The sequence below is a fragment of the Diceros bicornis genome, chromosome 2, assembly GCF_020826845.1.
Source record: "Diceros bicornis minor isolate mBicDic1 chromosome 2, mDicBic1.mat.cur, whole genome shotgun sequence".
Classification (NCBI taxonomy): Eukaryota; Metazoa; Chordata; class Mammalia; order Perissodactyla; family Rhinocerotidae; genus Diceros; species Diceros bicornis.
In genome coordinates this window covers 57,676,390-57,699,418 of record NC_080741.1, presented here as the reverse complement: position 1 = coordinate 57,699,418, position 23,029 = coordinate 57,676,390, and the positions used below count along the sequence as shown (strand labels likewise).

Below are 23,029 nucleotides of genomic sequence, written 5' to 3'. Positions count from 1 at the left end.
AGACTCTCCCAAATGTGATGTGCCCTTCTCAGTGCATGAGATCAGGGAGTACATGATGATAAAATATTTTATTATTGGTGATTTTAACTTTGATCATTTGGTTGAGATGATACCGGTCAGGTTTATCCACTGTAAAGTTACTATTTTTCTCTTTGTAATTAATAAATATTTATTTCGTTGGAGATACTTTTGAGACTGTGCAGTATCCTGTTCCTCAAACTTTGCCTGCTAATTTCAGCATCCGTAAGTGGATCTTTCGTGCAGCAATTATTACTCTGGTGTTCTAATAATGATTTTCTGTTTTCCTTATTCTGCATTTATTAGTTGGAATTCTTTTGTAAGGAAGAGTTGTCCCTTCTCTCCCATCCATCCATCCATCTCTCTATCTCTCTATCTCTCTATCTATCTATATCAGTATGGACTCAAGGATACTTATTTTATTATCTGGATTATAATCTAGTACTATTGTTATTTATTTTGTTGATCAAATTTTTCCAGTGTTGAGCATTGGCGCCTTTTTCGGGTTGGCTCCTGTGTCCTTTAGACGTGCTCTTATCTTTTTTTTTTTTTGAACACTTCCTGTCTTTCTGGTACCACAAGATGCTCTGGGTTCATCTTGTAGTTTTCCTGTCCCAACTCTGTAATCACCCACCCCTCCAAGGAGCCCTGATTCTCTTTGTTGCAGAATGGTATATAGTAATCAACATCTGAGTATTAGGTGTACTCATTGCTACTGGGGTGTCATTGCTTTAATTTTTTTATTAAAAGGCCTTTTAGAAGAGATATTATATTGTATTTAATATATCTTAAAATATTTTTCAGCCAATTTAAAAAAATTACATGAGATATAACCAGTTAAAAAATGTAGACTTGTTTTTTGCCTGTAAACAGTTTCTGTTTTCACTTTGGAATGCACATTAGTGTCTAGTCATTGAAGACATAATTCTCATTGGGTTTAGAATTCGTCCTCTCTTTAAGGTTATAATGATGTTTATATGTGAGTTAATGTTCATGTAGGGGATCAAGGAGATCAAGGCAAGTATTTCTGAGGAAATGTAGTCTCTGCCAGGCTTGGGCTGCTAGGTGGGGTTGTGTATTGGAGCCAGACACTGAGTCACATGGCAACAGGCAGGCACCCATTCACACACAACTGGGGTGTGTGGCAGGCATGAATTTTTCCCATGGCCAAGTGATAGCAGTAAGTTAACTGGTATTCCTCATTTTCCTCCTCCTGAGACCATGATTATTCCCACACTGAAGTGGGAATGTTAGGGTATGCAGGGGTGAGTGGCAGATAGACATACTTTTGAAGAGAATAGCCACACTTAAAACATTTTGTAGTACTGTTTTCCAGTACACTTCACTTAAAACATTTTGTAATACTGTTTTCCAGTACAATCACGTGTCACTTAATGACAGGGATATGTTCTGAGAAATGCTCTGTTAGGTGATTTTGTTGTTGTGCGAACGTCATCGAGTATACTTACACAAACATGGATGGTTAGCCTACTACACAGCTAGGCTATATGGTACCAGTCTTGTGGGACTGCTGTCATGTATACAATCTGTCGTTGACCACAACGTTATTATGTGGCACATGACCATATATATACTAGTATTTTTGTGAGGCACATTTTTTTCCTGTCATATCATGATGTGAAATATTTATGCTATGTCATCATTTTTAGGCCTTAATAATTATATCAAATAAAACTTACTTTTTTCTTGGCCACCTCTCCCTTGTTATAACATGGAAGATCTGAACATAGGTAACAGAACCAGGGTGACATTAGCTGATGCTCTCTGTCCCCCTTTGATGCCTCCCAGGAATGCCAGTGGCCTAGGGGACAGAGATGCCTGGACTTGAGCTGTGGAGAGAGGAAGCTTCAAGCGAGAGGCGTCTTCAGGTACTGGGGCCAGTCTATAGTTGATTAATTCCCATAATGGTTTCAGGAGCTAGCTGACTAAACTAACAGTGATTGCCCAAACTTATATTTAAACTTTTTTTTTTTTACAAAATAAAGTATGTACATAGTAATTCTAGTAACTGTGGCAATTTGTGCAGTTCGAGATACTTGGCAATGGTTTTCTTCTTTTTTTTTTTTTTTTTTTTTGCTGAGGAAGATGTGCCCTGAGCTAACATCTCTTGCCAGTCTTCTTCTATTTTGTAGGTGAGCTGCCATCACAGCATGGCCACTGAAAGACGAATGGTGTAGGTCTGTGCCTGGGAACTGAACCCTGGGCTGCCAAAGTGGAGCGTGCCAAACTTAACCACTAGGCCACTGTGGCTGGCTCTTCCTTTGTTTTTTAAATAGGGAATTTAATTAAGGTTTTAGAATTAAGTATAAATTTTTATGATTTTTCTGATCTTAAGTACAGTGTGGTCATTTAGATAGTTATAGCATATAAATATGCATTGTTTCTTTTTGTGTATTATATCTATTCCAAAATAAAACACTGAGTAGTCTTAATGGTACATTAAAATGATATTCTAGAATGCTATTTGAGAGTCTAGTACAATCAGAGTTTTTAAGAGACAGATTTGATAGGTTATGTAGTTCTTTTAGCTTACTTAAATATATAGAGCATATATAAGCCCCTTAAATACACACACATACACACATGCTATATATATTTAAGGTTTTCATATATATGGGTAAAACATACTGACATTTTTTTCTATATTGTCATGCTGGTATTTTAAACCATAGGAAACCAAACTCCAAAGGAACCACTGTGATGTCTTCCTGTAACAGAAAGTGAAACTTTGCATATTTGCTTTCGAGTTGATATTTTAATTGCAGGAAATAAAAATCTGAAGGGCACTCAGATGAAACTGAGTTTAGAGTCTAAGATTAAGCTGTTATAGGCCACTAAACTTACCAGTATGTTTTAGACCAGCAAATTCCAGGGTAACTTAGAGGTTATGACATTTTCATAAAATGTGGCTGAATAGTTTATAAGTTTGCCATTTCTGCTTTAAAAAAGTAACAGGATAAAATGGTCTCAGGGTGAAGCAAGGGAGATCTATGTACACATAAAGAAGAATTACATATTGTTAAATACTGAGTTGTTGAATATAACTAATTTGAGGGTATATCCACTGATTGAAGAAGTTTTTTTTAGTGTCTATTATGCACCAGAGGCTGTTCTAGGTGTACAGATAAGAGTGGTGAACAAAACAGACCAGGTTCTTGCCTTCATGAATTGTGGAGACAGAGGTTAAGTCAGGTTGGTCAGAACATGGGATACAAAGCAGAGTAAGTAGAGAGAATATTGGCTTTGGTGTCAGTCTCTGTTCCAGAAATGGTGGGTGGTTTTCACGTAACATACCAGCTCTGTAGACCCTCCATATAGCCCTAGATTGAGAAAGATTATATGCCACATCTTGGCTAGGGGGGAAAGAGGGCTGTGATTGCACGTTAATGATTGCCACTATGGGTGGAGTGAGGAACAATGGCTTGTACACTTGGGAATCAGACAGACCTGAATTTAAGTCCTAGCTCTGGCACTTCCTAGACAAACTTTGGGAGAGTTATTTAACTACTGTGAACTTCTCCACTCTACTGTAAAGATGCAGAGAATTGACAGAGTTCTGAAAATTAAAAACTCTAGAAGATACTCATTAAGTATTTTGCCCATCTTTTTTCTTACCTTATTTTGCTTATGTGTAAAATGGGGATACCACTACTAGCTTTGTCTGTTATCCTGAGAACTAAATGAATGAAATAAATATGTGAAACTACTTCAATACAGTTTATAATGTGATATAGCTATATGTTATTTCTGGAAATGGAAAGTTTTCAGGATCTCAGGCAGCTCTGGGGAATGGAAGAACTCATAGATTCTTCCAGAAGTGAGAAGTCATGGATCCGTACATTATCAACCCAACAACATAATTTAGCTACTCTTTGTGGTCTTTTCTCTCCATTTTGTTATCAACTGATAGCTAACCTGCTGCTCTTAATACCATTTCTTCTTCACATTCCCAAGATATCTGGATTGGCCTAATTGAGCACTGGTATTGTTTTGGGCAGAATTTTCATATCCAGCCACATCTAGGCAGTTGGTTGATTGACCTGTAGAGTGGGTGCCCTTGGGTCTGGTGTTTACTAGTGCTTGTTCCAACAGTAGCTCTTCTGCCCTAGTCTTGCTTCCTTTGCAGGGGCTTTGGGGCGGGGGTTTCTCTCATAAGGTGGCTCTGGTCACTGCAGGCGCTAAACCAACCTGTCTAGGGAAATGCAATGATTATTTAATGGTATTGGAGGGACTTAAGATAGGCTTTATGGGGAGAGATGGCCTTTGAGATTCCTTAAACTGCAGATAATTATTTTTTCCTTTTCATTTTTCTTTTAATAACTAGTAAGTGATATGTATTACTTCTTCGAATCAATTGAAAATTATTATTTCTTGAAGTAGCTCCTGGCTGATAGATCAAGTTCTTTTTAGATTTTAGGCTTCCAAAGAAAAGATTCAATAAACTTTGAGTTATTAGTAATTCAGTTGGTAAACTATTCTTGATAACTCAGAATTTCACTAATTTTTAGAGACAACTTTGACTCAGATTCTTTTTTTGGATAATGTAAATCCTACTCAATTCTCCCAGCTTCTCCTAGGTTTCATTGTTAAAGTTTGTGAACTAGGTCTTAAAACTATTTGACCACAACCAACTAGTATTTTAGAAGTATCTAACACAGTTTGTAATATACACTCAGTATCTTTGTCTTAACAAAATTTAACTCTTTTTCTTCCAGGTAATTTATCCTCAACATTCCAAACTTACTGATAAAGAAGTAAGTAAAAATATTGCTCTCTATAGTCCACTATTGTACTTCTGTTTGTTTTTATTGGTGTGTGTGTGTCAGCATATATAGCTTTTGTTTTCTTTTTCAGAAAACCAATATTTGCTATTTGTCTTTTCCAGATTCAAATTCAGGTAACTATTTTTCATGTGGGGTTTCTATTGAATCTTATATTAAGAATACTTAGTATATGTGAAAATTGATTGAAATAGCATTTAGAATGAAAACTCAATTTAGTCTAGCAGGTCAGTGATTTTGATTCTTAGTTTTATTAATGCCTAATCATGTCTTCTTGATTTCAGTTGGTTCGACTTTTAAAATAGCTGTTGTGTTGTAATGAGGTAAAATATCATGGAGCAATAAACTGTTGAAATAGTAAAAAGATAGATAATCAGCGATATTGGTATGTTTGAGGGTTTATAGTAAGTAGTTTACTTTTAGTTCAGGATTTGGGAGCTTGCCAAGAACTCTGTAAAAGCAGTGAGTTTAAAAAAAACAGTGAATCTGTCTATGAAACATGGCCATCAGTTATTTGCAATAGTTTGTATGAGTTAATATATGTAAAGCACTTGGAATAGGGCTCGGGGTATAGAAAACACCATGTGAGTGTTTGCTATTATTAAGCTTGTTTTTGCCAGTCTCTTTCAAACTCTGTCTTTGTGTGGTCCTAATTGTTGAAATCTTTCAGGTTACCTCTTTTGTTTCCCTTTCAAAACAGCTTTTCAGGCTTATAGTGACCAGAACATTCAACTTCTTAGACCACACACAGTTAGAAACCTGTGAAGCAAAGGCACTTCAGTTCTGTTTCCTTTTCTAGTTACTTCTATATCCTGTTAATTGAATTTAGTTACTCTGATTTGAGGGACTTGACATTTTAATTTTTTAAAGCATTTTCTCTGTTCCTTATAATGCTTCCAGAGTTTTTTCCTATACATTTGGAACTCAGTTTTCATGCAATATGTAAAAAAGAAGTGATATCTTGGTAAAAAAGATGCCTTTGAGAGATCCCAGTAGGGCTTTTGTTCTGACCTGGAATTAATGGAATCTTTTAGTATGTTTTGACTATTAATGAAATAATGATAGAGAGGTCTCCTAGGATCTCTCCTCATTTCAGATAACATTTTTCTTACAAAGGCCACCCATACAGTTCTGAATGTAACGAGTGTTGGATTGAACTTCCAGAACTCAGGGTAAGCTGAGTTATGTGGATTGCCAGATGAACTGACTTTATGTGATTGGAGTCCTAGTAGATTATACTATACACTCTTCTCTTTCAGATCATAGTTGGTTTTCATGGCTCTCTTTCTTTTTTCAACACTCTCCATGAGCATCAAGGCTAAGAAGTTAATTATATGGTATTTGGATAGCGTTTTTTTTTCTAGTTTTGTAGTTAGTCTCTTTATCACTTTTGTGTTGGAAGTTAAACTCAAGCGTAAATCTGTGTAAATCAGAATTTTTTTTTGCTATTTTATTGAGGTCATAATAGTTTATAACAATGTGAAATTTCAGATATACATTATTATTTTTCAGTCACCATATATATGTACTCCTGTACCCCTTTGGCCCACCCCCCAGCCTCCTCCCCCTCTGGGAACTACTAATCTGTTCTCTTTGTCTGTGTGTTTATCTTCCACATATGAGTGAAATCACGCAGTGTTTGTCTTTCTCTGTCTGGCTTATTTTGCTTAACATAATACCCTCAAGGTCAATCCATGTTGTTGCAAATGGGATGATTTTGTCTTTTTTTAATGGCTGAGTAGTATTCCATTGTATATATATACCACATCTTCTTTATCCATTCATCAGTCGATGGGCACTTGGGTTGCTTCCACATCTTGGCTATTGTGAATAATGCTGCAGTGAACTCAGGAGTGCATAAGTCACTTTGAACTGTTGATTTCAAGTTCTTTGGATAAATACCCAATAGTAGGGTAGCTGGGTCATATGGTATATCTGTTTTTAATTTTTTGAGAAATCTCCATACTGTTTTCCATAGTGGCTGCACTGGTTTGCATTCCCACCAGCAGTGTGTGAGGGTTCCCTTTTCTCCACGTCCTCTCCAACATTTGTTATTTTTTGTCTTCGTAATTATAGCCATTCTGACAGGTGTAAGGTGATATCTCATTGTAGTTTTGGTTTGCATTTCCCTAATGATTAGTGATGTTGAACATCTTTTCATGTGTCTGTTGGCCATCTGTATATCTTCTTTGGAAAAATACAGAATTTTTTTTTTATGAAAGGCACTGCACAGACACTATTTATTTATATAGTGTAACTAGAAAGACTCCAAACATCCTAAAGATAGGTCCAGGGTAACGAACACCCTGATGGACATTAGTGTTTCTTTTAAAAACCAACTTCAGAGTGTATTCTATAATGTGGATGTTGCAATAAAAGAACCATTTTTACAAACATAAATTGGTTGCTGAGAAAGATGCCTGTACCATGTGTACTTTAACGCTCAAAACAACACAGTGGAGGAGAAAGACTAGCATAAACACCCAAAGCAGTTGCTGTAAATCAGTCTTCTTTTCTTCTCCATTTCCTTTCTCTTCCCTCCCCTCCCCTCCCCTCCCCTCCCCTCCCCTTCCCAATTCTTCAGGTCAGTCATCACATTCAAAGTCTTAGCTACGCACATAATCACAATGATCATGGCGTTGAACAGCAGTGGTGCTGAAAATACTATTGAAATGAACATCCCCCTTGAATCCAAATACTGGTGTTTTGAAAATGATCTCCTGTTTATTGCTGCCACTTCATTGATATATTCAGCACATGAGACTAAAATTACTAGGCGCAGGAAATGCCTGACCTGTAGTTTATACCTCTGGGATGAGGAATCACGTGAGCAGCAGGCAGAGCATGTGAAAGCCAACCAGCCCTATGAGCTATGGCTCTGTCCAGTCTGTCTGCATGATCATGGAGGGAATGGTGGCGGGAAAGAGCTGACTGAGGAGGTGGACTTCATCGTCCCTGCAAAGGCACACCCTCATCACCACCTTCTGAATTAGAATTTGTTCAATATTTTAGGCATTTGAGTGACCTACAGATGTTTTGTAATGCCCCTTTTATAAGCTACATGTCAAATGAAATGTGGTTCATTTTATTCGAAGTGTGGTTGGTACTTAGAAGTAAAATCGACAGAAGATCTTAAAAACAGACATCTTGCCATCTTAACAGATGAATATTAATCTAGACAGCAAGAGACTATGCGTTTTGTATGTATTTGAGATCATTGTTCTCAGTTGTGGTTTCACTTGTGTATTTATTACATGGAAGTTTAGGATTACTGTGCCAACTTTGAAATGGATTTAATTTTTCCCAAAATATCTTTTATTGTTATGGAAGGAAATCCAGACATAGTAGAGCAGTCTTTAGGAAAGAGTCATAATCTAGGTTTCATTTCCATGGTGCACACTTAAAAATAATTAAAACAACATTTAGACTCTATGGTAAGCCATATATATAAAGAAGAATGCTTTTGGGATTCCCAATAGAGTGATTTGACAGTCCTCTACCTTTCCATCCTCTACTCATATACACTTTAGATCCTATGACTTTAGAAAAAATTTTTGTTTGGTATGTTTTTAGGTTTCAATTTCTTGTTCCATTTGAATGGGTGTTATCTTTAGGAGCCTAAGTTTAAAGTATGTCTTCTCTCATAAATATTTGTCAGATTTTTTTTCTCCTGATTGTTTACTATTAACATCATCTGGATGTAGGTGTTCCTGAGGCTTAAGCTGTGATGGGTACCTAAGGACTGTAATCACTATGTTTTAGACATGTCCAGAGAGAAAACTCAGCATAGGTAGAGAGAGTTTCAAGTAATGATGAATCCGAGGAAAAGATTAATCCTTGCTCTTAATGGATTAGATGTGCAGACAGTATTTGTCTCAACAGATTTCTTCTCTGTAAACAGCAGGGGCATTGTCATGTACTTGACACTTCCCAGTGGCAAAAGCAGTGCTTCTCACACTATCTGTATTGAAAGGCCAGTTGGGTTTTTTAAAATTTCCAATCTGTTTTGGACCAATGCTTTTGTAAAATGCAGTTTAAATGAATTATTATAAAAACAAAAGGGAGAAAAACCAAAGAAATGCAAAAGTCATGGCAAAAAAAAATGCAAATTTGTCATGGCAGTATCAAATTCCTATAAGAGTTTCTACATACTTATTCTCAATTTGGATATCTATTTCATCATGGTTTAGTAACAAGAGTTTGTGGACTGGCATCAGTCTGTGGACTACACTTTGAGAAGCTCTGGTCTCAAGTCCTGCCTTTCAGCAATTTCAGCTCAACCACTCTGGTCACAGAGAGAGTGACAACATAGAGCTGAAGGCCAAGGGATGGGGCTAGCTCTTGAAGTCTCAAGTTTTATTTTAGTCTTGTGCATTCTGATTCACTCTATAGCTTGTTTGTGCTAATATAGAAATAATCTTTAAAGTTGTCTTCCCTTTAGGAAAAATAGTTAATATCTATTTTTTCCTCAAATCTCTAAGTGATATTTTTGGTACGGGAAAGTGTCCTCTGTTTACCCTTAGCTCTGCAGTCTCGGTTTGATTGGCAGATGTAAAAGAAGCTTGCAGAATACTCTGTGCCCTTGATAATTTTAAAATGGGAGGAGAGCTCTTCGTGGCATACTACCTCACATTTCATGTAGGAGGAACCATGACTGAAAGGACTGACTCCTTACTTGAATGAACTATATGGCACAGAGAGACCAGTGAGTGCAAGAACTCTGCAATCTGAGGGGCGTTTTTCAGAAGGACTGTTTGTTTTTTAAGTGAAGAAAAGAAGCTTTGGCTCTCTGCTCCAATTGGCAGTGAAATAGCATTAAAAAAGAAAAAAGTTTTATTGAGAGAATTCACCCATGTAAAGTGTACACATGATTTTTAATATATTTACAGAGTTGTGCAGCTATCACCACAATCTGTTTTAGAAAATTTTCACCACCCAAAAAGAAACTCCACACTCCATCTTACTCCCACCCGTCTCCACCTCCCCAGCCCTAGGCAACCACCTATCTACTTTCTGTCTCTATGGATATACCTATTCTGGATATTTCATGTAAGTGGAAGTAGTGTTTTTGAAGTCCATTTTGACTTGAAAGAGCTAGTGTGATGTAGTGGTCAAGAGCACCAGCCCCAGAGTCAGACTTCTTGGGTTTGAATTCTTGTTCTGCCGTTTAGCAGATTTATTTCTTTGATGATTAAATAGTATTTCTGTGCCTTGATTGCTGCTCATAAATAGGAATAATAATGGGCCCTACGTGAGAAGCGTGAAGACCAAATGAGTTAATATATCTAAAGCATTTAGAACAGTGCCTGGCACAAGAGTAAGCACTCATGGAATATTAGTGCTGAACTCATACATTGGAAGGGAAAAAAATCACTTCTGAAATCGTGGCAAAATAATGAAAATAATTTTGACGTAGGATTCTATTTTATTTTTGTTGTAAGAACTTAGTTATTTGAAAAGGGATGATGGGGGAAGGTTACACATTTTCTTGGTTTAAAGAGTGTCAGATTATTAGTTCTGTTTTCTGGGCTAGTAAAGATTGTGTTAGATTAATTAAAATGGAACTTTTACTAAAGCTGAGCAGATTTGCTGTTTCCTTAACACCTACTGCTTTATCAAGGGAAAGGGTTTATGTTGCTCTTGATCAAGAACTCATGTGAAGGTCTGTTTTCTTTGGAGAGCTGTCATTTAATCTCAAAATTTGTGTAAGTTAATCCTTATACCTTGGTTTATATAAAAAAAAAATCATTTCCATTAAAAATTTTTTCCCATTTTTATGTTCATAATCAGAAAGTTGTGGTGTGCACAGCATAATTTTTAGGTCTTTTTGGATCTTTGCAGATTTTTATTTTTCTTAGTTCATATATTGGGCAAGATGCTTGGAATTCAGTACACTTGTAGGTCAGTTGTGGAGTTTAATTTTAGAATCATTGAATATAACTGCTAGAAGTGATTATCTTATGATACCCCTTACTTTTGTTGACAAGGAAATTGAGAACTTTAGGTTAAGTGACTTCTAGAAGGCTAATTATTGACAGACCTGGGACTAGATCCCATCGATTGTAGCTCCTTTTTCTGCAGATCATAACTTTTCCCTCATGATCACAGTCATTTAACCATCTTTCACATGTAGTCATTACGTTGCTTATGTAGAGCTACAGTCTCTTGTTATATAGACAAACTGAGTGGGTCATACTAACAATATAGATTTATTTTTGATGAGGTTGTAGGTCATCAGGATTGCCCTGCCATTCCTAGGTATCAATCTGTAATGCTTCCTTTCCTATCATGATAATGGTGAGGTCAGGATGGAGAACAAAGGTCTAGCCAGACCTTTATTTCTTTAGTAACCTTTAGTGTGTGAAGGGACAGACCTCTGACACATAAAATGGGAACCATTTACCTCAGTTCACAAGAACATTATGGCAGAAGCCTTTTTGACTTGGTGAACTAGCTTCCTGAACAATTCTGTACAGCTTGTGGGTGCAGCTGCTCACTGGAAAGTTCTCACAGCTTGCCCCTGATTTGGGAATGGAGCCAGGTGGGTAGAGATTTAAGGCTACGGGAACTTCATTACTTTCCTTCCATAAAGCTTAGCATTCCTTACATTTTTCAGATGCTGAATGTCTTTAAAATCCATTGCATTTTCCTGCTTTATCTTACTATGTGTCTCAGAGAAATTAGTGTGTACTCCTTGGTGGATTTTCATTTATTTATTTATTTATTTTTAAAAAGAAAGATTTAAATGTCTTCTCAAGAGAAAAATGGAGCCATCAGTGTATACATCTGTTGAACTAAAACAATGTTAGTATTTTCCGTCATCTCAGATTTCACGTGTTTTCCTTATTTTTAAACTATCCACTGTAACAAGGAACTGAATTGACCCACCCTCCAGTCTCCTTTGTTTCTTCCCTCCACCACCAAAGAAATATTAGTTTTTATAATTGCATTTAAGTGTATATATTGAGTTGCTTTTTAAAAAACTTAAGCATATTATTGAGTTTCTACTTTCTTTCTTGAGAATTTCATGTGCTAATGCAATATAAGTACTTTTGTGTGTAATAGTAAGTAATAATTACATCTTGAGCACATTTCATGTTTAATATAATCTTATTAGTTCTAAATATAGTAACTGGGAAGAATTTGAGTGACAAGCTCCTTCATGTGTCTCTTACTTTATAGAGTATTTATGGTTTTTTGTAATTATTGCCTGACAGTTTAGGTAAAGTTTACATGTTTTAGAAGGTTTGCTAAAATGATTAAAGTTTAAAAACTTTATTTTTAATTAAAATGTTATGTCTATTACTTGGGCTCTTCCTGAGTCTGTTATGTCTTTTTAAAAAACTCATGGTGAAGTATAAAACACATGTTTTATACAAACACATGTTTGAAGGTCAAGAAATAGAACTTTGCCAGAACCTCAAAAGCCCCCTCATGTCCCCTTCTAAACACTATTTTTCTCTCTCTCCAAATGTAACCACTGTCCTGATTCTTTTAGTAATGTTTCTTTTCTTTGTAGTTTTATCACCCAACCATGTATCCCTAAACACTACAGTTTAGTTTTGCCTACTTTTTAAAAAAAACTTTTTATAAATGGATTCGAACAATATATGTTTTTTTGTATTTGGCTTCTTTTGCTCATTATTATGTTTGTGAATCAATATACATGCAAACAGTTTTCAAAAAATTTTAGTTACGTGGGGAAAATGGAATGGGAAAAATAGTAAAGGGACTTAGGAGTTAAGGCGCATGTTTTACTAATGGCCTTGCCTCTAGCCAGCAAAGATAGCTTTGAGCAAGTCACTTGAACTCGCAGGATCTCTTTTTTCTTCTGTAAAACGTGACCAAATGGGTTTAAATGTTTGATAGGACCCTTTCAGCTCTAACCTTTGATGAAACTGGATGAATAAGTGTTATACTATGCTATCCTTAATTTCTTTCATTTTTGTTTTCATTAGGTTGTCTTGGAGATACCCAGTTTTGTTTTAGATTTCGACAGTCTTCTGGGAGGAGGGTGTCACTGCATTGTCTCCTGGATCAATTTGACAAAGATTTACCAGTTTACTTAAAGGTTGGAAAAGTAGTAGTAGAAGAATGTCCATGTGAGAGGAAACTTGAGAATTCGGTTACTCAGTTACCTCTTATAGCATTCAGAAATATTTGATTTTGTTTTGATACTATATTATACTGCTGGATTTCCTATGTGAGTCTGACTCATAAGGATTCAGCATGTGAAGGAAGGAGACTTTATAATAAAGTTACTGTTCTGGAAACCTTATAAGGCCATTGTGAATTATAGAAATTGATTAGAAAGTTCATGTAATTTTCTTTCATTTGTTAAAAACTCTTTGTTTAGATGTGAAAATGGGGTGGTACTATACCAGTAAATATCACCCAGAATTGGAGATTCCCTGTGGTAATCCCTGCCTACTTTATGGTAGAATTATAGGTGTCTCTTTTTGATTTTTTTAATAAGCTGTTTATTAAAAACAATTTTAATAATTCAGGAGATTTCAGAGTGTAGGTTTCTGTTTGGTACTCCATAGTTACATCTCTAACTGCTTGAGGAATATTTCTGTCTGATGTATCAGCACATCCAATATGACCTTGACATCGTTTGCCTAAAATCAGCATTTACACTTTCACTAATGATGGGAACTCTCTTCCAGTTAGCAAAGTTATTACCTTTGTAATGTCTCTTATAGCCATTTACTCCTTTCCGTGACCTTTTGCTATCACTATTAACGTATTATTTCAACTGATGATAATAATAGTTACTATTTATTAGAGCTTTTTATGTTCTAGGCAGTGTTAATAAGCGTACATTATCTCATTAATCCTCCCTATAGTGTTCTGAGAGAGTTTCTTTTGTAGATGAGGGAATTGAGGGCTATTGAGGATAAGAAATTTGTCCAAAGACATCCTACTTTTCGTTTTTTCCAATGCAATATATCTTACACAGTGTTGACAGCTAAAGTGTACATATATATTATATAAAAATAAATAAAATCTAAAATGACTACCAATTTCTTAATGAATAAAGAGTTAATAATAGGTACTATTTCCTTGTCCTCACTTTTTGGGCCTTTCAGAATAAAACCTTTACCTTTCCAGTTTCCAACTTCATCTCCTTTCTATACATGTACCATATTTTAGCCAAGCTGAACTACCTACTTTTTCCTGAGATAGCTTGTATTTTTATGTCTCTGAGTGTTTTTGCTCAAACTCCTCGTCCTCTAAACCTGGAATGTCTTTGTTTGTCATATTCATCCTTCAATGCCCAATTCAAAAACAGCTGCCTCCATGAAATCTTTACTGATCCCTATAGACAGAGATAATCTCTTCCCCCTTGGCCTTCATCTAACACTTTGTGCTTTCTTTATGGTACCCACCCTCCTATTACATGATAGTAATTTCCCCCCCACCCCAAAGCCCCAGTAGACAGTTGTATGTCATAGTTGCACATCCTTCTAGTTGCTGTATGTGGGATGCGGCCTCAGCATGGCCGGAGAAGCGGTGCGTCGGTGCGTGCCCGGGATCCGAACCCGGGCTGCCAGTAGCAGAGCGCGCGCACTTAACTGCTAAGCCACGGGGTTGGCCCCATAATAGTAATTTTTGTACTTTGCTTATCATAACTTCTTCGATTGTGATCTTCTTAAGGATCTGTATCTTATGCATCTTTTTATCTTCTCTAACACAATGCCTTATTCAAAGTAGGTGGTCAGTAAATATTTGTTTAAAGAATGACAATCAAATAAGGAACTGGGCCAAAGTTTATTCTATTAGGATATAAAAACTTCTTAAAGTTTTTGGAATGTAATTACCTTTCAAATTGTATGTTGATAAATATTCCAGTGTTTCATTATTATTGGGTAAAAATATATATGGCTATATAAGATTCAAATTGGCATTTAACTCCTTTTATTTTCTCTCTTGAAATTATACATTAGGATACCTCATTTTGTTAAGACTGATGCCTAACTCAAACTTGCAGGCAGAATTTAAAAAAACTAACTATAGCATTGGGGAAAACATAGAGTTTGTTTCATAACTTCTGTTAGCTAGTACAGATATAAATAAAGAACATAAGCTGAGTAAGTTATGGGGGAAAAATCTGACTTAGTACTTTAGTTCCGATTATTACATCTTCGGGCAAGTTAGCAGGTTTTTATCTTGCAGTTACTGTCATGATTATTGTTTATGTTGGTGGAAAAGCATAACTAGCTCTTTGTGTATACCTCATATTTCAGTTCAGGTTTATAAAGGAACCTGATGTTAATAATACAAGATAGCAATATATATATATTTTTTATTTGTCACTTCCTTCATAAGTGACTTCTCTTTCATAGAAGGATCCTACTTATTTTTACGGATATGTGTATTTCCGACAAGTTCGAGATAAAACTCTAAAAAGAGGCTACTTTCAAAAGGTACTTTTCGTTTACACTAATAGAGAAAGTATTTTTATATTGTGGTTAGAAAAATAGAAACTATTAGAATGAACAGTCTTTAAAGTCTTTCATATTTTATCTGTCAGCATACTAGAATTTATGTTTTGTCTTCGTTTTTTAAGATTATAGACACACCTGTGCCTGAATTTTTAACTGCTGTTAAATTTTGCCTTTCTGCTCTGTGCAAAAGCCAGAAGAATCTGCTTAATTTTCACATTTTAGAATAAGGAAAAGAATAAACAGACTGTAATATTGTTACAACTAATAAAAGCCTGCAGTATCTTTCTTTGAAGAGCCAGTAAATATACTTTAACAACATCTTAGTCATTACTGTTTCCACTCTAAATGTACAATCTTTTTCTTTCTTAAAAAAAAAAAATCAGTTGGTTCTGATTTAATCCCAGCTAACAGGGACACACCTTAACCTTTTGTAACCAGGATGTGCCCTGACCACTAATTGATGCTGGATGGAAAGGTAAAAAAGTAGTTGTCAATAAAAATAGATTAAAAAAAAAAAAAAAGATCAGCATAATCTGTATCTGAAATGATCAAATTATAAAGTCACAGTTTCTAAATATGTCACTATGACCATTGAACTCTAAAATATAACAATTATAGGTCTTAGTTTGAAAAAGCATTACAATTTGCTCTTATTAGGAAGAGTTCATTTGGCTAATTCCTGATATTGCTTTGCTAATGACAGTAGTAGCTAGGCTTTGGAAATTATCCATGACATTAGTCTGTTTATAGGAAATTCTTTTTCCTGGAGAGTAGGGAAATCTGTGAATATGCCTTTATGCTCTTAAAGTGTAGTAATAAGGTTAAACTTTTTGCATTCTGCAAATGTAGTGTTATGTTTCCTTTTAACCATCCACTATAAAAACCTTCTTATTTCAAAATCCACACTTTTTGCTGAATTTAGCTTGTTAGTAATTGATTATGTAAGAAATGACAAGCAAATTTTACTCATTAGGAAATTTAAAAAACATTGTTTCTTTTTCTCTCTAGTCCTTGGTTTTGATCAGCAAACTACCTTACATTCATTTTTTTCACACTGTGCTCAAACAGATAGCACCAGAGTATTTTGAAAAGAACGAGCCTTATTTGGAAGCAGGTAAGTTAAACATTGTGTGAGTTAGCTACCTTTATGACGAGTTTTAAAATTTTTACTGGACATGAGTGATAAAAATGAAGTGGACTTTCCAAAAAAATTAGTTAAGAATTGTAAGGGCTATATGGTGGTAGAGAGATGTAAAACTATTCTGGCATCTTTACGTACTAACACCAAAGACCATATCTTTTATTTCTCCTTTTGTAACATAGATGATGCCTGTTTATTAGAATAATAATAAACAAATACTGAGTTGACATTTCTGATACTCAGAGTACAATTAAACAAAAATCCTTATGTCACTCGATACAGAGAGATGCCAGGGGCTATGCTTTTGTAGCTAATAGAAGTAGTAGTAAATGAATAGGAAAACTCCCTTTAAACCTATTATCTTGTTGCTTTCAAAAATTTATTAACCAGTTTGTATCCTAGAACATAGGTGTATTTCTGGTGAAATGTAAGATATTTTTCACTACTTTTGCTTTTCTTTTACCTTTTATCTTTCATTCATCCCAGGATATTTTTCCTGCTCTATAGAATGTAGAGTTTTAATTTCTAATATTCCATTTTTTGTATTTTAAAGTTCCACTTATACTAAGAAAATATTTTATTATATTTTTCAGCTTGTAATGATGTTGATCGATGGCCTGCCCCAGTGCCAGGGAAAACATTACACCTGCCTATTATGGGGGTGGTAATGAAGGTAATAGCTTATATTTCATTTGTCTCATTTTTTAAAGAACTGTAGGAAGTTCACACATGAGTTTTGCCTTTTAACTTCCTAATAACATTCAGTCCTGTTATTGCTTTCACCTGTTTGTCATTGATGTGAAGAGTTACAGAGATACCACAATTTATCCTGCTGCAAAGAATCATTAGTCACACAATTCCAGGGGCCACCAGTCCCCTTTCATCCTGAAGAGTTTGCATGAGGGTGTCATTCTTATATAATACATGTGAATGTAAATGCCACCTCCTAGAATTCTGCAACTTCATGGGCCTCCAGAGATGGCTGGTATTGCAGAACACTTGCAGAATTGAGTATGAATTAGTAAAAAGTAAAAGAAATTAGGAAAGCCATTGGTTCTTAGTCTCAAATGATCTTCTTAACGTGTAATGTCAGACCAAACATGTCCATCCCAGGCTATTGTGCTCTATTAAGTTTTGTTGTTGTTTTTTAAAAATGAATTAGCATTTTGCTCTCAAGCTTTCTATGAATGTACTCTGAGTGCTTTTGCAATTCATTTTCAAATTGGACTTATTTTTGACAATGCTCGCTCTTTAGATGTACTCATTTGTATAGGATCTGTGTTCTGTTTTTTCCCTGGGAAATCATAAAAAGTAGTACTCATAGCTCTGGGTTGAGAGTTCTCATGGTTTCCTGTGAGATTTATCCTGTCGTTTGGCAAGCTTGAGAGGGTGTGTTTGGGTGTGTGTATTAATGAAGCAAAGATGGGAGCAACAAACAGGAAGCGGTGTGAAGTTGATGTCCTGTTCTGTTTCCAGCACGTTTGCTTCTCAGTGTGTGGGAGTACGGAAACCTTGATTCACTTACCCTTTGCTATGACTAAAAATAAATATGACTTTAGTTTTTTAATTTGACATAAATGTTTTGTTTTTATGGCTTTTTAGGCATTGCTCAGTATACCTTTTTAGTGGCAGGATGCTTCTGATCTTTCATTGTAGTGGGACTTGCAAATTATAGAAAGGACATTCTTTTGTAGCCAAAGTTAATTTTGTCTCTTTCTCTTTAAGGTACGGATTCCCACATGTCATGACAAGCCTGGGACAACTCAAATAGTACAGTTAACTCAGCAGGTAATGTGGTACCATGGTAGAATAATCCAGCATAAAGTCTCTGTTAACAGAATTTTTTTTTTTTTTGCTGAGGAAGATTCGCCCTGAGCTAACATCTGTGCCCATCTTCCTCTATTTTGTATGTGGGTCACCCCCAAAGCATGGCCGCCGCCGAGTGGTGTAGGTCCACGCCCGGGAACTGAACCTGGGCTACCAAAGCAGAGTGTGCCGAACTTAACCACTAGGCCATGGGGCTGGCCCCCTTAACAGAATTTTTAAATTAGCAAATGCAGAGTTTCTTGGGCTTATGATATATTTCTGAATATTACTGAAATATCTTATTAAATAGTTTTTTAATGAATTGATAATAGACTTTCTAATGTTTCTCAGATTCTTTTTCTTCTTTCTCTGGTAGACACTGGAGAATTCAGAATTTATACTGTAATTGTGAGGACATGGGGAAAGTAAATATTTTTTTCAACAGGGTTTAATTGTAACAAAACCTCTTATCTTAGAAGTGGTCAGCAGACTTCTGTTTTTAGGAAACTCAGTTGAAAGGATTCTGTAGTTGTGATTGTCTTTGGTTTTTTCCAGAACTATGTCTGTTACGGGTGGGGTTGAATTTTTCGCTTGAAATATTTTGACTGGTGTTATTAGCACTTCCACTGGTTTTTGAATTTAATGAAACTGGAGAGCAGTAGGTAAGCTAATTTTGCCTGTTATATGTATCAACTAGTATTACTGTAGTATTTCATACAGTTGCTAGTTAATCTAACATCTGACTATTGGATTAATGCTTTATCTAAGGGATCTGTGTTATCCTTGACCTTTTGCTGTGTTAGGGGAGATAGGTTAGACCTCTTTGTGGCTGCTCTTGGAGGAAGAGATCTTAAAAAATACACAAGGCAGCCTGTCTTAATGATCATGAGGTAGATAGGCATATTTTAAAAATCAATTTCTGTACATTTTAAGGACGTCTTCTCTTTATTTTTTCTTTTCTATCTCTTAGGCAGACACACATATATCTGTTATTTTACCTACTGTTCATGAGGTGGATCTTTTCAGGTAAAGAATAAAAATTTTGTTAACTACCTTTTCTCATTTGCTTTGTGATATTGCTGTGAATTTCTTTAAAAAATGAATGTTCTTATACAAAAGGTGGAAGAAACTGGAAGAAAATAGTCACTATGTTTCACATGTTATAAGTCAGTGGTTCATCCCTGACTGCATGTTATGAGCTTTGACAGTTAGGGAAATTTGGATATGGATTGGGTATTCCATGGTAGAAACAAATTATTTTTTGTTTGGTTTGGTGTGAGAATGGTGGTGTAATGATGTAAGAAAAATGCACATTTTTTTTAGAGATCCATTTTAAAGTATTTTGAGGTGAAATGTCGTGAGGTTTATTTTATTTTATTTATTTATTTGTTTTTTTTTGTGAGGAAGATCAGCCCTGAGCTAACATCCCATGCCAATCCTCCTCGTTTTTGCTGAGGAAGATTGGCCCTGGGCTAACATCCGTGCCCATCGTCCTCTACTTTATATAGGACGCCGCCATAGCATGGCTTGACAAGTGGTGCGTTGGTGTGCGCCCAGGATCCAAACCTGCAAACGCTGGGCCACCGAAGCAGAGCGTGTGCACTTAACCGCTGCACTACTGGGCCGGCCCATGCGTTTTATTTTAAAATACTTCAGTAAGAAAAAATAAATGTAGTAAAAATGGAAAAATATGTTAACTCTGGATGATATGTATATGGGAATTCTTACACTATTGTCTTTACTTTTTATATGTTTAAAAGTTTTCAAAATGCAAAATAAAAAAAAAAGAGAGCGGCCGACTCAGTGACATAGCAGTTAAGCGCTTGCGCTCTGCTGTGGTGGCCCCGGGGTTTGCAGGTTCGGATTCCAGGCACTCACTGAGGCACCGCTTGTCAAACCATGCTGTGGCAGCGTCCCATATAAAGTAGAGGAAGATGGGCACAGATGTTAGCCCAGGGCCAGTCTTCCTCAGCAAAAAGAGGAGGCTTGGCATCAGATATTAGCTCAGGGCTAATTTTCCTCACAAGAAAAAAAAAAAAAAGAGAGAGAATCTAGCACTTAAAAAAGAAAGAAGGAAAAAGTACCAATATTTATGCCTTAAACAGAGCAGCTAAATAAGAATCTTTAGATTGGTGCCCGAGTTCCAGCTCCCAGGTGGTTCTAATGTGTAGCCCAGCTTGCGAAACCACTGCTCTAAACGAGCAATTACTAAATACTAATACATGTAATCAGGAGTCATATGAAAGACCTTGAATGAGTTTTTTGATTTGATTTTTTTGTGTGGTTTTTTTTTTTGATGACCTTAAAACTGTGTGGAATACTGCTTCAAAGATTGATTAATTTTATATGCTAGATTTGTTTTATACACTTGGCCCTAGCACAGCCGAGTAACCCCACTTCTAGGTATTTACACAATAAAAATGAAAACATATCCACATAGACTTATATGCAAATATTTATAGCAACTTTATTCATACCAGCCTAAAACTAGAAACAATGCAAATGTCCATCAACGGGTAAATGGATAAACAAAATGAGATGCATGTGCATGGAATACTTTGTTGTTAGTGCTGTCGAGTGGATTCTGTTTTTTTTTTTTGTGAGGAAGATCAACCCCGAGCTAACATCCATGCCAATCCTCCTCTTTTTTTGCTGAGGAAGACTGGCCCTGGGCTAACAACTGTGCCTGTTTTCCTCCACTTTTTATGGGACACCGCCACAGCATGGCCTGACAAGCGGTGCATCAGTGCGTGCCTGGATCTGAACCTGGGCTGCCAGCAGTGGAGCGCGCGCACTTAACCGCTATGCCACAGGGACGGCCCCTGTTGAGTGGATTCTGACTCCTAGCGGCCCTGTGCACAGCAGAGTGGAACCCTGCCCATTTTTTTGTGTGTGCTATCCTCTCGTCTTCTGGCGCTATATCAGACAATGCTCCACTGCCTTTCATAAGGTTTTCATGGCCAGTTTTTTTGGATATGGGTGACCAGGTCCTTCTTCCTAGTCTGTTTTAGTCTGGAAGCTCCACTGAAACCTATACACTGTAAGTGACCCTGCTGGTATTTGAAATACCAGAGGAATAGCTTTCAGCATCACAGTAACACGCAACCATCACAGTATGACAACTGACAGACGGGTGTTGTGGTTCCCTGACTGGAAAACGAACCCCAGCTGCGGCAGTGAGAGTGCTGAATCTTAACCACTAGACCACTGCGTGGAATACTGCTCAACAATATAAAAGAATGAACTGTTGATACAGTCAACGACATGCGTGACTCTCAGAAACATCATGTTTAGTGAAAGGAGCTCAATTTTAAAGAGCTGCTTACTGAATGATTCATATTTATATGATATTTTGGAGAAGGCAAAACTATAGGGACAGACATCAGATCAGTGGTTGCTTGGGGGTGGGGGAGGGAAATTGACTACAAAGGGGATGAGAGAGTTTTTTAGGGTGATGGAACTGTTCTGTATCTTTGGTAAGGGTGAATTTTGCTGTATGTAAATTATAAATCTTACTTAAAAACAAATTAATTTTCTTTTAAAACATTAAATGTTGTAGCATTCTTAGAATGAAAAGGGGAAGTGTCCCCCAAATAAATGAATAAATATCACAGGAAAAATATACTAAGAGGGATGCATACTATTTATAGTTTTGATATTTCATTCATAAAGGAATACATTGAAGGATAAATAGAATTTGATTACCAGACTTTTTTTTTTTGAACTAGTGGATACAAGTCTTAATGCTTTTTGTTTGTTATGAATTATCTTTGCTTTTGTGGTAATTAATTAGTCCCACCACTAACACCTTTGATTAGCATTTGTCTTTTCTCCCGAATATGAATTACATGTTATTGTTTTTAAAGTAGGACAAGTTAGTTTGTTGTTTTTTAATGCTTGTTGCTCAAGAGATGAGAAAACCAAACCTTGAAGAATAATAACCTCACAGAGATAGTGCTGTGCCAAGCATTTAATATCTGATGATAGGATTAATACTTTATCCATAACAACATTCTTATTCTGTGTGTGTAGAGCTTACATTTTACATTTATTAGTATGAATAAGAGTTCAAATGTTTATAAGTTATATTGAAGGTGATATTTTTATACCAAGACCGAGCTTGAGAGCAAAGGACAGAGACCTGGAAAGATGTTTGAAGTTGAGTGACAGAGATACAGTTGAGTGTGGGCGCACGTTTCCCTTCTTTCACCAGGTCAAAGCTTGTTAAGTTACTACTATTCCATGGACCATGCTTTTGGTTTCAGGTCTCTTTTTTTTTTTTTTTTTTTTAAGATTTTATTTATTTGTTTTTCCCCCAAAGCCCCAGTACATAGTTGTCTGTCTTAGCTGCACATCCTTCTAGTTGCTGTATGTGGGACGCGGCCTCAGCATGGCTGGAGGAGTGGTGCCTCGGTGCGCACCCGGGATCCGAACCCGGGCCGCTGGCAGCGGAGCGCACGCACTTAACCGCTAAGCCACGGGGCCGGCCCCTCAGGTCTCTCTTGATCACAGAAATAGTCTTCTCATTCAGTTTTTAAGTTGGGCTTGGAATTGAAAGACAGTTTTCTCTCAAAAGAAACTGACATTCACTTGCCTAGAGTCGAGGACATTTTACCTCATAATACTTGCTGTTGGTTGTTCACACAGCAAGAGGCGTATCAGTTATGTGTCATCGTGTCCCCCACCCCCATCTTGAGAATGAAGCAATCTTGGCTTTCTACCCCAGTGGCAGAGTAGACAACAGTTGTGGTTGTTTCTGTGTTTCAGAGACTGAGGAAACCTATCACCACATAAAATGTGCCTGGTGCTCT

At 36.3% G+C, this 23,029-nt stretch overlaps 1 protein-coding gene across 4 annotated transcripts in view; it reads left to right on the top strand.

Annotated features, from left to right (window-relative positions):
• DENND6A (DENN domain containing 6A) overlaps positions 1–23,029 on the top strand; it is a 54,546-nt gene that overhangs the window by 8,658 nt on the left and 22,859 nt on the right. Inside the window, exons 2-10 of one of the 4 annotated variants that reach the window (XM_058561749.1) lie at positions 1,828–1,907; positions 4,755–4,793; positions 4,894–4,936; positions 12,779–12,891; positions 15,170–15,250; positions 16,280–16,385; positions 17,006–17,085; positions 18,138–18,200; positions 19,189–19,244. In XM_058561749.1, the coding sequence (XP_058417732.1) occupies positions 1,854–1,907; positions 4,755–4,793; positions 4,894–4,936; positions 12,779–12,891; positions 15,170–15,250; positions 16,280–16,385; positions 17,006–17,085; positions 18,138–18,200; positions 19,189–19,244 (635 nt within the window). In that variant the 5' untranslated portion in view covers positions 1,828–1,853. Of the gene's footprint in view, positions 1–950; positions 1,908–4,754; positions 4,794–4,893; positions 4,937–12,778; positions 12,892–15,169; positions 15,251–16,279; positions 16,386–17,005; positions 17,086–18,137; positions 18,201–19,188; positions 19,245–23,029 lie in introns of those variants that run through there. The other 3 variants (XM_058561740.1, XM_058561730.1, XM_058561722.1) reach the window with 3 other exon arrangements.